At 38.1% G+C, this 12,633-nt stretch overlaps 1 protein-coding gene across 4 annotated transcripts; it reads right to left on the reverse strand.

The window, feature by feature from the left end:
- Positions 1 to 736: 736 nt before the first annotated feature.
- Positions 737 to 9,618, reverse strand: Tsen2 (tRNA splicing endonuclease subunit 2). 4 transcript variants are annotated; one of them, XM_070098124.1, is made up of 6 exons: positions 9,064 to 9,081; positions 8,642 to 8,861; positions 7,256 to 7,455; positions 4,633 to 5,257; positions 2,076 to 2,236; positions 737 to 1,259 (listed from the first exon to the last, which is right to left on the reverse strand). In XM_070098124.1, the coding sequence occupies exons 3-6, from the start codon at positions 7,445 to 7,447 to the stop codon at positions 1,110 to 1,112; spliced, it is 1,128 nt and encodes a 375-aa protein (XP_069954225.1). In that variant the 5' UTR covers positions 7,448 to 7,455; positions 8,642 to 8,861; positions 9,064 to 9,081; the 3' UTR covers positions 737 to 1,109. The 4 variants fall into 4 exon arrangements, with proteins under 4 accessions (XP_069954225.1, XP_053648108.1, XP_053648109.1 ...); XM_053792133.2 differs by lacking the exons at positions 8,642 to 8,861; positions 9,064 to 9,081 and adding an exon at positions 9,535 to 9,618; XM_053792134.2 differs by lacking the exon at positions 8,642 to 8,861 and having other exon boundaries at positions 9,064 to 9,184.
- Positions 9,619 to 12,633: the final 3,015 nt, after the last annotated feature.

Raw genomic sequence — 12,633 nt, forward strand, 5'->3', positions numbered from 1 at the left:
AATGCAGCAGCGAGGAGGTGGTTGGAGGCAGTGGAGATGTCCTGTTTAAGGGCAATGTGTGGTGTAAATATTATGCAGAAAATTCGGAGTGTGGAAATTAGGAGAAGGTGTGGAGTTAATAAAAGTATTAGTCAGAGGGCTGAAGAGGGGTTGTTGAGGTGGTTTGGTCATTTAGAGAGAATGGATCAGAGTAGAATGACATGGAGAACATTTAAATCTGTAGAAGGAAGGAGGGGTAGGGGTCATCCTCGAAAAGGCTGGAAAGAAGGGGTAAGGGAGGTTTTGTGGGCGAGGGGCTTGGACTTCCAGCAGGCGTGCATGAGCGTGTTCGAAAGGAGTGAATGGAGACGAATGGTATTTGGGACCTGACGATCTGTTGGACTGTGAGCAGGGTAATATTTAGTGACGGGATTCAGGGAAATCGGTTATTTTTATATAGCTGGACTTGAGTCCTGGAAATGGGAAGTACAATGCCTGCACTCTTAAAGGAGGGGTTTGGGATATTAGCAGTTTGGAGGGATATGTTGTGTATCTTTATATGTATATGCTTCTAAACTGTTGTGTTCTGAGCACCTCTGCAAAACAGTGATTATGTGTGAGTGAGGTGAAAGTGTTGAATGATGATGAAAGTATTTTCTTTTGGGGGATTTTCTTTCTTTTTGGGTCACCCTGCCTCAGTGGGAGACGGCCGACTTGTTGAAAAAAAAAATTATTTGCAAATCAACTGACACTATAATCACATTCTCTATATTTTTTATTTTGACCTTAAAAGGGACTGAAAACAACCCTCTTATTGATGATAACATCAAACCAACTGAATAGCCAGAGTACATATATGAGTTTCAAATGTGGTTTACTGTCATTTGGACAACAAAATACTACTGTACACCAGGTATACCAAATATTAAATAACATAATAATAATAAATGTCAGTACTATATTAATTATAACATACCCTCTAAGGTTAAAATAGGTAATTTTAGAAAAATAAAAAATGTATGATATATAAATGCACAATCTAATAAATAAAATAAAATATAAGTGACAGTAACAAAAATGCAGATACAAATTAATCACAAGACAACAATATTAATACTAATTAATTCAACTCAAGTGTTGGTATCTTTTAGTTCATTGTCATTTGGATTCCACCTTGATAGCATTACCTCCTGTATGGTAAGTTCCCTAAGACACTCAATTTTTTTCATCTTTTCTCTGTTCAGACTTCTTGGCCGTAGAACAAAGCATATCAAAGGGGTCTGCAAAAAAAAAAAAAAGTTTAATGTCACTTCCATATAAGTTAATATATTATTACTGCCCCTTCAATGGAATGAGTGCATTATTACTGCCCCTTCAAGGGGATGACTATATTATTACTGTCCCTTAAAGGGGATGACTATATTATTCCTGTCCTTTCAAGAGGATGCTTTGGTGTCAGTAAAGCACTTTTGATCAAAGGAAGTGGAGTTATCCTTTCCTAACTTGGAGGAAACTTAATTACCTCCCAATCCCAGGAGCTATATTACTACTAAAGGTTTAGCACCACCCCATGAAAAAGGTAATACTGTATTACCATATATAAATACATATAGGCTAAAGGTGTGCGGATCACACAGTTGCCATATGGTGGAGGTGTGCTAACAGCAGAGGTATAAGGAAAAGATACAAGTAAAAAAGATGAAAGTCAAATGCTGTAATAAATCAGTCAGGTAAAAAATCATTACACTGTCAGTCTTCCTTTCTGAAAGTCTTTAATGAAGATTCCACTATGACTTATCATACACAGATTTACTGCACAGAATCTGACATTCTTCTTCCATCAGCTTTTCCTTTGAGTACAATACTTATATTGCACAAAGGTTTAGTGTTCTTCCTGAATATAATACAATACAGGAATTCATCACTTTATATGGCTTCATTTTGTGTTTATTTATGGCAAGAGAGACCTGTACAATTACTGAAAGTTGATGAAAGGCAATTTAAAAGTTCTGTAAAGGATATATCTTCAATGGAACTAATAATGTAGAGTAATTTACAATATGTCATGCAGCTGGGAAATAACTATTACAACTTACCTTATTAGTGTGGTTATTCAGACGCTCAACTGCTGAAATATTTGTCCACGACAGCTCCCGCCATGAGAGTGTCTCATCCCTATCAAGTGTGTCTTTCCATACACACTGTATCATGATGGAGTACTGAGAATGATAAAATGGCGGACCCACTGGGTACAGAACTGTAAAAGTACAGTATTGTAAATTTCACAACAATGCAAATATATCTGTAATACATATTAAAAACCTCTACTGACAAAGACTTAGACCCAGTATTATTATGCCATGTCACTTTAAAATTAAAATTATTTTTTATTTCTTCAGTTGACTGTGTTTTTGATACAAATGTAGGCTCAGGAGAAAGTCACTAGTTATGCAATGCATTTCAAGTAAATTAATCATAAGGCTTATGAGCTACTTAAATCTAGACCCAGAATATTACTTAAGACATTGAGTATCAGTATAGCTTGAGTAATTCATTATAATCACAAGTTGAAGACAAGTTGTATTATTATTATTATAATCAAAAAGAAGCGCTAAGCCACAAGGACTATACAGCGCTGCAAGACAAGTTGTAAATTAGTCAATTACGAATAAATTATGTAGAATTTACATTGGTTCAATGACCTACATTTTAAGTAGTACGTAGTTGAATTGGGATAAAATATTTATGTGAGATGTAGTACACAGTTACAATACTGTACTTAATGATATTAGAAAAGATGTTGGCAGATGGGCAACTTTTGACGTTTTCAGTCAGTGAGTTTCAAATTTTTGGGCCTTTTATTTGCATGGATTTTTTGACAGTATCTATATTATTACAAATTATCTATGCTATGCAAATATATGTTCTTAGCAATTATCAAATGATAGATATGTACCAAACACGGATGTGTGCCTAACAACATATCTTGTGGGGTCACACTGGTTACAATATATAAGCAGAAGACATCGACAATGAGTAACTCATATGCTCTATACTTCAGGGTAATACATGGTTCAGTATTAGAACATGGCCCATGTTCCATGTTCAGTATTAGAACATGGCCCATGTTCCATGTTCAGTATTAGAACATGGCCCATGTTCCATGTTCAGTATTAGAACATGGCCCATGTTCCATGTTCAGTATTAGAACATGGCCCATGTTCCATGTTCAGTATTAGAACATGGCCCATGTTCCATGTTCAGTATTAGAACATGGCCCATGTTCCATGTTCAGTATTAGAACATGGCCCATGTTCCATGTTCAGTATTAGAACATGGCCGATGTTCCATGTTCAGTATTAGAACATGGCCCATGTTCCATGTTCAGTATTAGAACATGGCCCATGTTCCATGTTCAGTATTAGAACATGGCCCATGTTCCATGTTCAGTACTAGAACATGGCCCATGTTCCATGTTCAGTATTAGAACATGGCCCATGTTCCATGTTCAGTATTAGAACATGGCCCATGTTCCATGTTCAGTATTAGAACATGGCCCATGTTCCATGTTCAGTATTAGAACATGGCCCATGTTTCATGTTCAGTATTAGAACATGGCCCATGTTCCATGTTCAGTATTAGAACATGGCCCATGTTCCATGTTCAGTATTAGAACATGGTCCATGTTCCATGTTCAGTATTAGAACATGGCCCATGTTCTATGTTCAGTATTAGAACATGGCCCATGTTCCATGTTCAGTATTAGAACATGGCCCATGTTCCATGTTCAGTATTAGAACATGGCCCATGTTCTATGTTCAGTATTAGAATATGGCCCATGTTCCATGTTCAGTATTAGAACATGGCCCATGCAAAAACAATCTTGCATTACCTCCTTATAATAATTATTTATTATACCCACAAAAAAGCACTAAACCACTATATGCCATTCAGCGCTGACCTCTGATAATGAACTGAAACATAATCAAGACCAGCGTAAAGATGAGAAATACACACCGCAGTATAGCCAGGTATTTTACTCTGCATTTATCCTTCTCTTGTGCCAACCTGCCAGCCTATATAAGGGAGTTTTAAATTTAAGACAAAGTTTAAGTACTGTTTCTGCCAAGCTATTAACTCTTTATTTTCACTGTGCTTTTATCTCTCCAGTTTTTTAACAATTACACCTACCATCCAACTTACAACCTGCTCGACATACAACCACTCGACTTACGACCATGGTTTTTATGCCAAATTTCTGGGAAATAAACAACTGTTTGTGTTGTACACAGCGTTTATCCTAAACCTTACGGTATAAAATACAGTACTAACAGCATAAAAAGTAAAGTAAAAAATTAAATATCAAGATAAAACAATAAAATAAAATCATTACAAAAGTGTGATGTTGATATTCAGTAGTAAGATTCGACATGTCCATTTTGACTTACGACCGGTTGGTCGGAACCAAGCTTGGTCGTAAGTCAGATGGTACTTGTATATTCCCTTACTAATTGAGTTAATCATCAAGATCAGAACCACTTCTCCCAACAGACATGACCATGTCTTCTACCTCACAATTTCTCACTGCCCACATATACTCCCTCACAAATGAATTATGTACTAGCAATACAAGATATGGTTGCTGCCACTCACCCCAGTCAGCTCCAAACTTGAGTCCAGACTTCACCACCCAGCCTTTGGTTCTATAGTAATGATAAACAGCATATTTAATTGCAAACTTAGGATCATCCTCTATGAAAGTACTCCACATATGATCTATTGTCAATTCCTGAACATCTGAAGATGAGCTGCACTTGTAACTATGTTTTACAGCAGCTTCCTCCCTGACAACAATCAGGCAACCAAGAGCATAAGAGAGGAACAGAGCTTCTTCAGGTAACAGCTGAAGATACCCATCAGGAACCGCAGGACCTGACTCAGTTAATGTTCCTTCTCGTTCAGTGTTCAGAACCAAAACTGTCTTATAGCCTTTCTTATTCTCTGGATCCATAATTTCAGTTGCAGTACTGCTGATGCTAATGTCAACATATTTATTTTGAGGGACTTCCTTTATTCCTGAGTTTTCCTGATCATCTGACAGTGGTTTTATTTCCACATTTGTGACAGCTTCCATGTCATCATCACTTTTAGCTGTCTGCAGGCCTTTAAAGCACGGTCCACTCTTTAAACCACTTGCCTCAATTAACTTCCAGCATTTTTTCTGAGGGACTCTATTGTCATTTTCAGTATAAACATATCTGTTATGCCCAAAGTATCCCTGGAAAATAGAAAAAAAAAATCATACACACAACACAAAAATATCATACAATAATAAAGTAGTAGTATGAAAAAAAATTATTAACATTAATCATAAAATATATATCAAAGCAAAAATTGGACAAATTTTATGTCTATACTGTATATTTATACTCAGGTTGATGGAAAACAATACCAGTTTTATAACAAGCCAGGTTCACTACTGACATCAGAGACGGCAGATTCTGTCTACCACAACTAGCAGCTCACCATCACAAAATCATAAAAGACAATGGAAGTGAATTACAAGGCCAGCACATTCAGTAACTTTCTTCTCATATTTATCTGTAATGAACTTTGATATTCTTTTGAGAAGGTGACAATCTGTACTATTTAATACACAGGTTCATATTTTTTCATAAGTTTCTAACTGTATTAATGGCCGGGTCATTCAAACAAAACTCACAGGCAATTTCCATCACATGTGTACAACCTCTATGCATATCTAACACTTCCACTTCCTTCAGTGAAGTCAGAGATTCACAATTTTTTTCTTAGTACCTCCAGTATCACTAGTGTTCCTTTGAGTGCCATTAATATCCAGAAACCAGTGATGAAAATATATAAAAAAAAAAAAATGATAACAAGGCTTAAGACATTTCCAAAATGCAACTGGAGGTGGGATGAAGTGTCAGTGGGAGGGTAAGAGTCATGTACCATGGCATGTACAGGAGGGCCTCACTTATACAGCAGGTTAGGTTCCAGGTTACTGCTATAAAGAGAAACACAGCCTTTTTTTCACTGCCAAATGCAGATAAAAGCTTCATAACATGTTTACACTATCACATATATTAACCCTTAAACTGTCCAAATGTAGATCTACGTTTTCTCAACATTTGAAAGTATGTAAAAAAATGTAGATCTTCTTTTTGTTTTTTTTACATTTGAAAATGTGTAAAAAAAACTTTGATCTATGTTTGTTTGTTTTTTGTCATATTTGAAAATATGTAAAAAAACGTAGATCCACTTTTGGAGCACTACGCATGTGAACATAGATCTGTTTGGACAGTTTAAGGGTTAAGTGAGCAATAGAGCTAGGCCTAAAAAAAAAAAATACATATAAAGTACACACATTACCTACCTCAAAATATTTTTGTACTTAGCTTATAGTAAATGAATATAATTATTACAGGAAGTCTGAATAAATGAAGAGTGGGTATAAATGAAAACTGCTACATTAGCAAAACACTGTAAAGTGAAGCGCTGTAAAGCAAGGCCCTCCTATATTACATACCAAAATTCTGAAGGTAATGTGATGCAGTGCTACCTAGTACCTGTACCAATATTTCATGTGTAAGCTGACTTGTTTAATGATTTATGGCTCATACTATCAATATGTTCGTGCTCTATATAATTTTTGGTTACACTTTTTGAATTGCTTTGCAAGTAAACTGCACAATGTGAAGTCATGTTGTAAATGGGACTTACCATGTCATCTTTTATAGATGATGTACAAATTAGCATAAAATTACCTTAGTAGGAAATGTAGAAAACTTACAGACAAAATATTAACAAAAAATTTTCAAGGAAAATTAAAATGAACAAAGTTTAAAGATGACAAAAGCAACTGATTAAATACTAAAGAATGGAGATTCATAAACAAACACAAAGTTCTGACAGACCTTTCATACAAATGGGAAGAAGGAAAAATGATCCAATATTTAGAGAACATTATAAGTAGGTTTATTAAGGTACAGGTACACATAAATACAGTTACACAAATTATCATACGGTGTATCTTATGTGTAATTTACCTAGGATAACCCCAAAAAAAAGTCAAAGTGACTTATTTCCATTTGGGTTCTTGTAATATCTTATTATTTAAACCTTATTACTAAATGTAACAAAGATCAAAGTAGACAAATTAAATACTAAATAAAAGAATACCACATAACAGTAAAACATTGGACTGCATACACTGCAATAATTTTTTTAAAACATTTTGACATTTCAGACGTACATTGTGCCAGAGAGAAGCTGCATGCTCTGGGTCGGGTACAATAATGAGGCCTCTCCTATAGCATGCCTTATAGCACTGCAATGCTGCAGAGTTTACTGGTGTACCGGCAGGTGATCCAACATGGACGGGCAGGGGGCTGGCAAGCTCCTCGCGCACGTGAAGCTTTTTACGAGGGGCTGGCAGGGAGATCATGACGGCATCTGAGGCAATGAGAACATCAAATATAAAATCAGATCTTGGCAAACTGTTTATGTAAAGAATGATAAATAGCAAAATTTAATACAGTATTTAAGGCTTGTAGTTTCCTAGGTCAACTAATACAGAAATATTTGTTGTTACAATCGAGGCAAGACAACAGTAAGCTTATTTAGGTACAGGTAGGTACGCATAAGTACAATTATCATACTTGGTGTGAATTACTTATGATAACCCATTACACTGTGGGTTTAGGGTACTGTATGTGTGTGATCATGTTACTTAATATATAAATAATAACTTACTTATGGAAATATGTCATACTGAGTCTATTAGGCTAATTTTTACACAGGTTGCTGTGTAAGGTTATTATTAAAAAAATAAACTTATGTGCGAGGCCAAAAGAAAAATATGTAACACTCCTTGGATTATTACTATTACAATGAAAATTAAGGTCAAAACCCAGAAAGGTCATACAGCGCCGAGACTCCTAGGATAAATTACAAAAACCAGAAGTGTCTAGAATGAAAGATAAGAGTAAAGTTTAACCATGAGCACAAAACTGCTAACAGCCAATGTTCAGAATATTTTGCTGTAAATATTTAGTGAATGAAGTTACAGGAAGACGATGATTTTAGTCATATGATTAACCCAGAGGATAAGTAACCCAGGATAACCCAGAGGATAAGTAACCCAGGATAACCAAGAGGATAAGTAACCCAGGATAACCCAGAGGATAAGTAACCCAGGATAACCCAGAGGATAAGTAACCCAGGATAACCAAGAGGATAAGTAACCCAGGATAACCCAGAGGATAAGTAACCCAGGATAACCCAGAGGATAAGTAACCCAGGATAACCAAGAGGATAAGTAACCCAGGATAACCCAGAGGATAAGTAACCCAGGATAACCCAGAGGATAAGTAACCCAGGATAACCAAGAGGATAAGTAACCCAGGATAACCCAGAGGATAAGTAACCCAGGATAACCCAGAGGATAAGTAACCCAGGATAACCAAGAGGATAAGTAACCCAGGATAACCCAGAGGATAAGTAACCCAGAGGATAAGTAACCCAGGATAACCCAGAGGATAAGTAACCCAGGATAACCAAGAGGATAAGTAACCCAGGATAACCCAGGGGATAAGTAACCCAGGATAACCCAGAGGATAAGTAACCCAGGATAACCCACCACAGCCAATCTGATGACACTGGTTTCCTTGGATCCTATGAAGGCAGGACAGTGGCTTATTTTACTGTTAAAATAATCTTAATTCATTCTTGATCTGATGTATTCCTTAATCATAGATTTGTCAAGAAACAGGACAAGTGTTTCCTGACGCAGGTCATAGTTATATGACCCACACCTGGAGGTTTTAGGCATCTGAACGAGACCTTCCACTGGCTTACCCCTTCAAAAATTAGTTATAATTATAAACTGCTCCATAATCTTGATTTACATATACAGTATAATATATAAATAAACCATCTATATATATGCTTATGTAAGGACCCGTGGAAATTAAACCAGTGTTTGACTTTCCTGGGTTATCTTAGGTTAAATTCTACCTAATTTAGCTTATAAAATCATTGTAAAAGTTAAAAATATGAGACCTATATAAAAATTTACTAAGTGGATGTTGTTGTTGGGATTGTTAAGGGGCACCGAGGTTGACGCTTTATAGAGCCTTGACTCCCGGATGACACTTTAGTTTAATATGTTTATTATGCACCCCATACCCATCCTGTGGGCGGTAGTCAAAAGATTACAGAGGTACATAATTGGTCCAGGGACTGGACTCCAAAGTTTTGATAGCTGAGCAAGTTACAGAGGTAATGAACTCACAATTTACAAAGGTAATGAACTCACAATTTACAAAGGTAATGAACTCACAATTTACAAAGGTAATGAACTCCAGGTAGGTCTGGTCACAATCATGACAAGTTACAAAGGTATTTACAGATTACAGAGGTACGTAATGGGTCCAGGGACTGGGCCCCCAAAGTTTTGATAGCTGAACTAGGTACAAAGGTAATGAGCTCACAAGTTACAAAGGTAATGAATTCTGTAGAATGGTTACTTACGTTTATACATGGCTACAATCATGAACAAATTATAGAGTAATGAACAATTCACACTTCCACACCCGGTCACAACTGTAATGAGTTATTGGTGCAAATATTGATTGTTGAGTCACACACACACACACACACACACACACACACACACACACTTTCTTCAGCCACAAAGTAGTCAGGAAGTGGAATAGTTTGGGAAGCGATGTAGTGGGGGCAGGATCCATACATAGCTTTAAGCAGAGGTATGATAAAGCTCACGGTTCAGGGAGAGTGACCTAGTAGCGACCAGTAAAGAGGCGGGGCCAGGAGCTTGGACTCGACCCCTGCAACCTCAACTAGGTGAGTACAACTAGGTGAGTACTCACACACTCACACACACACACGCAACCACAAATAGGTGAGTACACACACACACACACACACACACACACACACACACACACACACACACAGTTTAGTTTAATATCTTTATTATGCACCCCATACCCATCCTGTGGGCGGTAGTCAAAAGATTACAAAGGTACATAATGGGTCCAGTGACTGGACCCCAAAGTTATGATAGCTGAACTAGTTACAAAGGTAATGAACTCCAGGTAGATCTGGTCACAATCATGGCAAGTTACAGAGGTAATGAATCGGCCTCACTCCTATACATGGTTACAGTCATGAGCAAATTACAAAGTAATGAACCACTGATACGTCCACACCTGGTCACAGTTGTAATGAGTTATAAATACAAATATTAAGAGGATCATACACCCGTGGCCCGTGGTCTGGTGGCTAAAGCTCCCGCTTCACACACGGAGGGCCCGGGTTCGATTCCCGGCGGGTGGAAATTCCGACACGTTTCCTTACACCTATTGTCCTGTTCACCTAGCAGCAAATAGGTACCTGGGTGTTAGTCGACTGGTGTGGGTCGCATCCTGGGGGACAAGATTAAGGACCCCAATGGAAATAAGTTAGACAGTCCTCGATGACGCACTGACTTTCTTGGGTTATCCTGGGTGGCTAACCCTCCGGGGTTAAAAATCCGAACGAAATCTTATCTTATCTTATCACACTAGCGCGCGCGCGCACATACACACACGAGGGCGCACGCACGGACATGTGCACACGAGCGTACAAATATATGCATACACACAAGGACGCACACACACACCCACACACACACACACCAACACCCACACACACACACACACACACACACACACACACACACACACACACCAACACCCACACACACACACCCTCACACACACCCACACACACATTTTTTGGTGCAAATATTGATTGTTGAGTCACACACACACACACACACACACACACACACACACACACACACACACACACACACACACACACACACACACACACACACAGTTTAGTTTAATATCTTTATTATGCACCCCATACCCATCCTGTGGGCGGTAGTCAAAAGATTACAAAGGTACATAATGGGTCCAGTGACTGGACCCCAAAGTTATGATAGCTGAACTAGTTACAAAGGTAATGAACTCCAGGTAGATCTGGTCACAATCATGGCAAGTTACAGAGGTAATGAATCAGCTTCACTCCTATACATGGTTACAGTGAACATTAAAATGGTATAAAATACCGACAGATTGTTAGGTAAGACACATATGCAACAGTTAGGTATCTTTATTTCGAAACGTTTCGCCTACACAGTAGGCTTCTTCAGTCGAGTACAGAAAAGTTGATAGAAGCAGAAGAGACTTGAAAACGATGTAATCAGTCCATCACCCTTAAAGTTTTGAGGTGGTCAGTCCCTCAGTCTAGAGAAGAGCATTGTTTCATAGTCTGAAACAATATGGAGTTGAAGTGACAGGATGGAGCCTTATATAGCGCCAGGAGGTGAGACGTAGGTCACTAGTAGAACGCAGATGTTGGGAGGTCAGGTCCCTCTCAAATCCAGCCGTTCTCACTAGTAGAGGATGTCGAAGTTGAATGCAAGTCTGTACCAAGATACCCTTGTGTTGAAGTGTCTGACAAATTGAACATTAAAATGGTATAAAATACCGACAGGTTGTTAGGTAAGACACATATGCAATAGTTAGGTATCTTTATTTCGAAACGTTTCGCCTACACAGTAGACTTCTTCAGTCGAGTACAGAAAAGTTGATAGAAGCAGAAGAGACTTGAAAACGATGTAATCAGTCCATCACCCTTAAAGTTTTGAGGTGGTCAGTCCCTCAGTCTAGTGAGAACGGCTGGATTTGAGAGGGACCTGACCTCCCAACATCAGCGTTCTACTAGTGACCTACGTCTCACCTCCTGGCGCTATATAAGGCTCCATCCTGTCACTTCAACTCCATATTGTTTCAGACTATGAAACAATGCTCTTCTCTAGACTGAGGGACTGACCACCTCAAAACTTTAAGGGTGATGGACTGATTACATCGTTTTCAAGTCTCTTCTGCTTCTATCAACTTTTCTGTACTCGACTGAAGAAGCCTACTGTGTAGGCGAAACGTTTCGAAATAAAGATACCTAACTGTTGCATATGTGTCTTACCTAACAACACATGGTTACAGTCATGAGCAAATTACAAAGTAATGAACCACTGATACGTCCACACCTGGTCACAATTGTAATGAGTTATAAATACAAATATTAAGTGGATCATACACCCACACATCAACCAAATCTTTCAGTGGGCTGCAGAAAACAATATGAAGTTCAACGATGAGAAATTTCAATTACTCAGATATGGTGAACATGAGGAAATTAAATCTTCATCAGAGTACAAAAATTCTGGCCACAAAATAGAGCGAAACACCAACGTCAAAGACCTGGGAGTGATCATGTCGGAGGATCTCACCTTCAAGGACCATAACATTGTATCAATCGCATCTGCTAGAAAAATGACAGGATGGATAATGAGAACCTTCAAAACTAGGGAGGCCAAGCCCATGATGACACTCTTCAGGTCACTTGTTCTATCTAGGCTGGAATATTGCTGCACACTAACAGCACCTTTCAAGGCAGGTGAAATTGCTGACCTAGAAAATGTACAGAGAACTTTCACGGCGCGCATAACGGAGATAAAACACCTCAATTATTGGGAGCGCTTGAGGTTCCTAAACC

This window comes from Cherax quadricarinatus, chromosome 61 (assembly GCF_038502225.1).
Source record: "Cherax quadricarinatus isolate ZL_2023a chromosome 61, ASM3850222v1, whole genome shotgun sequence".
Taxonomy (NCBI): domain Eukaryota; kingdom Metazoa; phylum Arthropoda; class Malacostraca; order Decapoda; family Parastacidae; genus Cherax; species Cherax quadricarinatus.

Excerpts from the sequence above, each read along its gene's own strand:
- Tsen2 (XM_053792133.2), bottom strand. The coding sequence starts at position 9,556 with ATGATTGTAGCCATGTATAAAC. Across the intron at positions 2,237-4,632 it reads CAAGTTTGGAGCTGACTGGG|TTCTGTACCCAGTGGGTCCG; the intron begins GTGAGTGGCAGC and ends GTACTTTTACAG. Across the intron at positions 1,260-2,075 it reads TGAATAACCACACTAATAAG|ACCCCTTTGATATGCTTTGT; the intron begins GTAAGTTGTAAT and ends TTTTTTTTGCAG.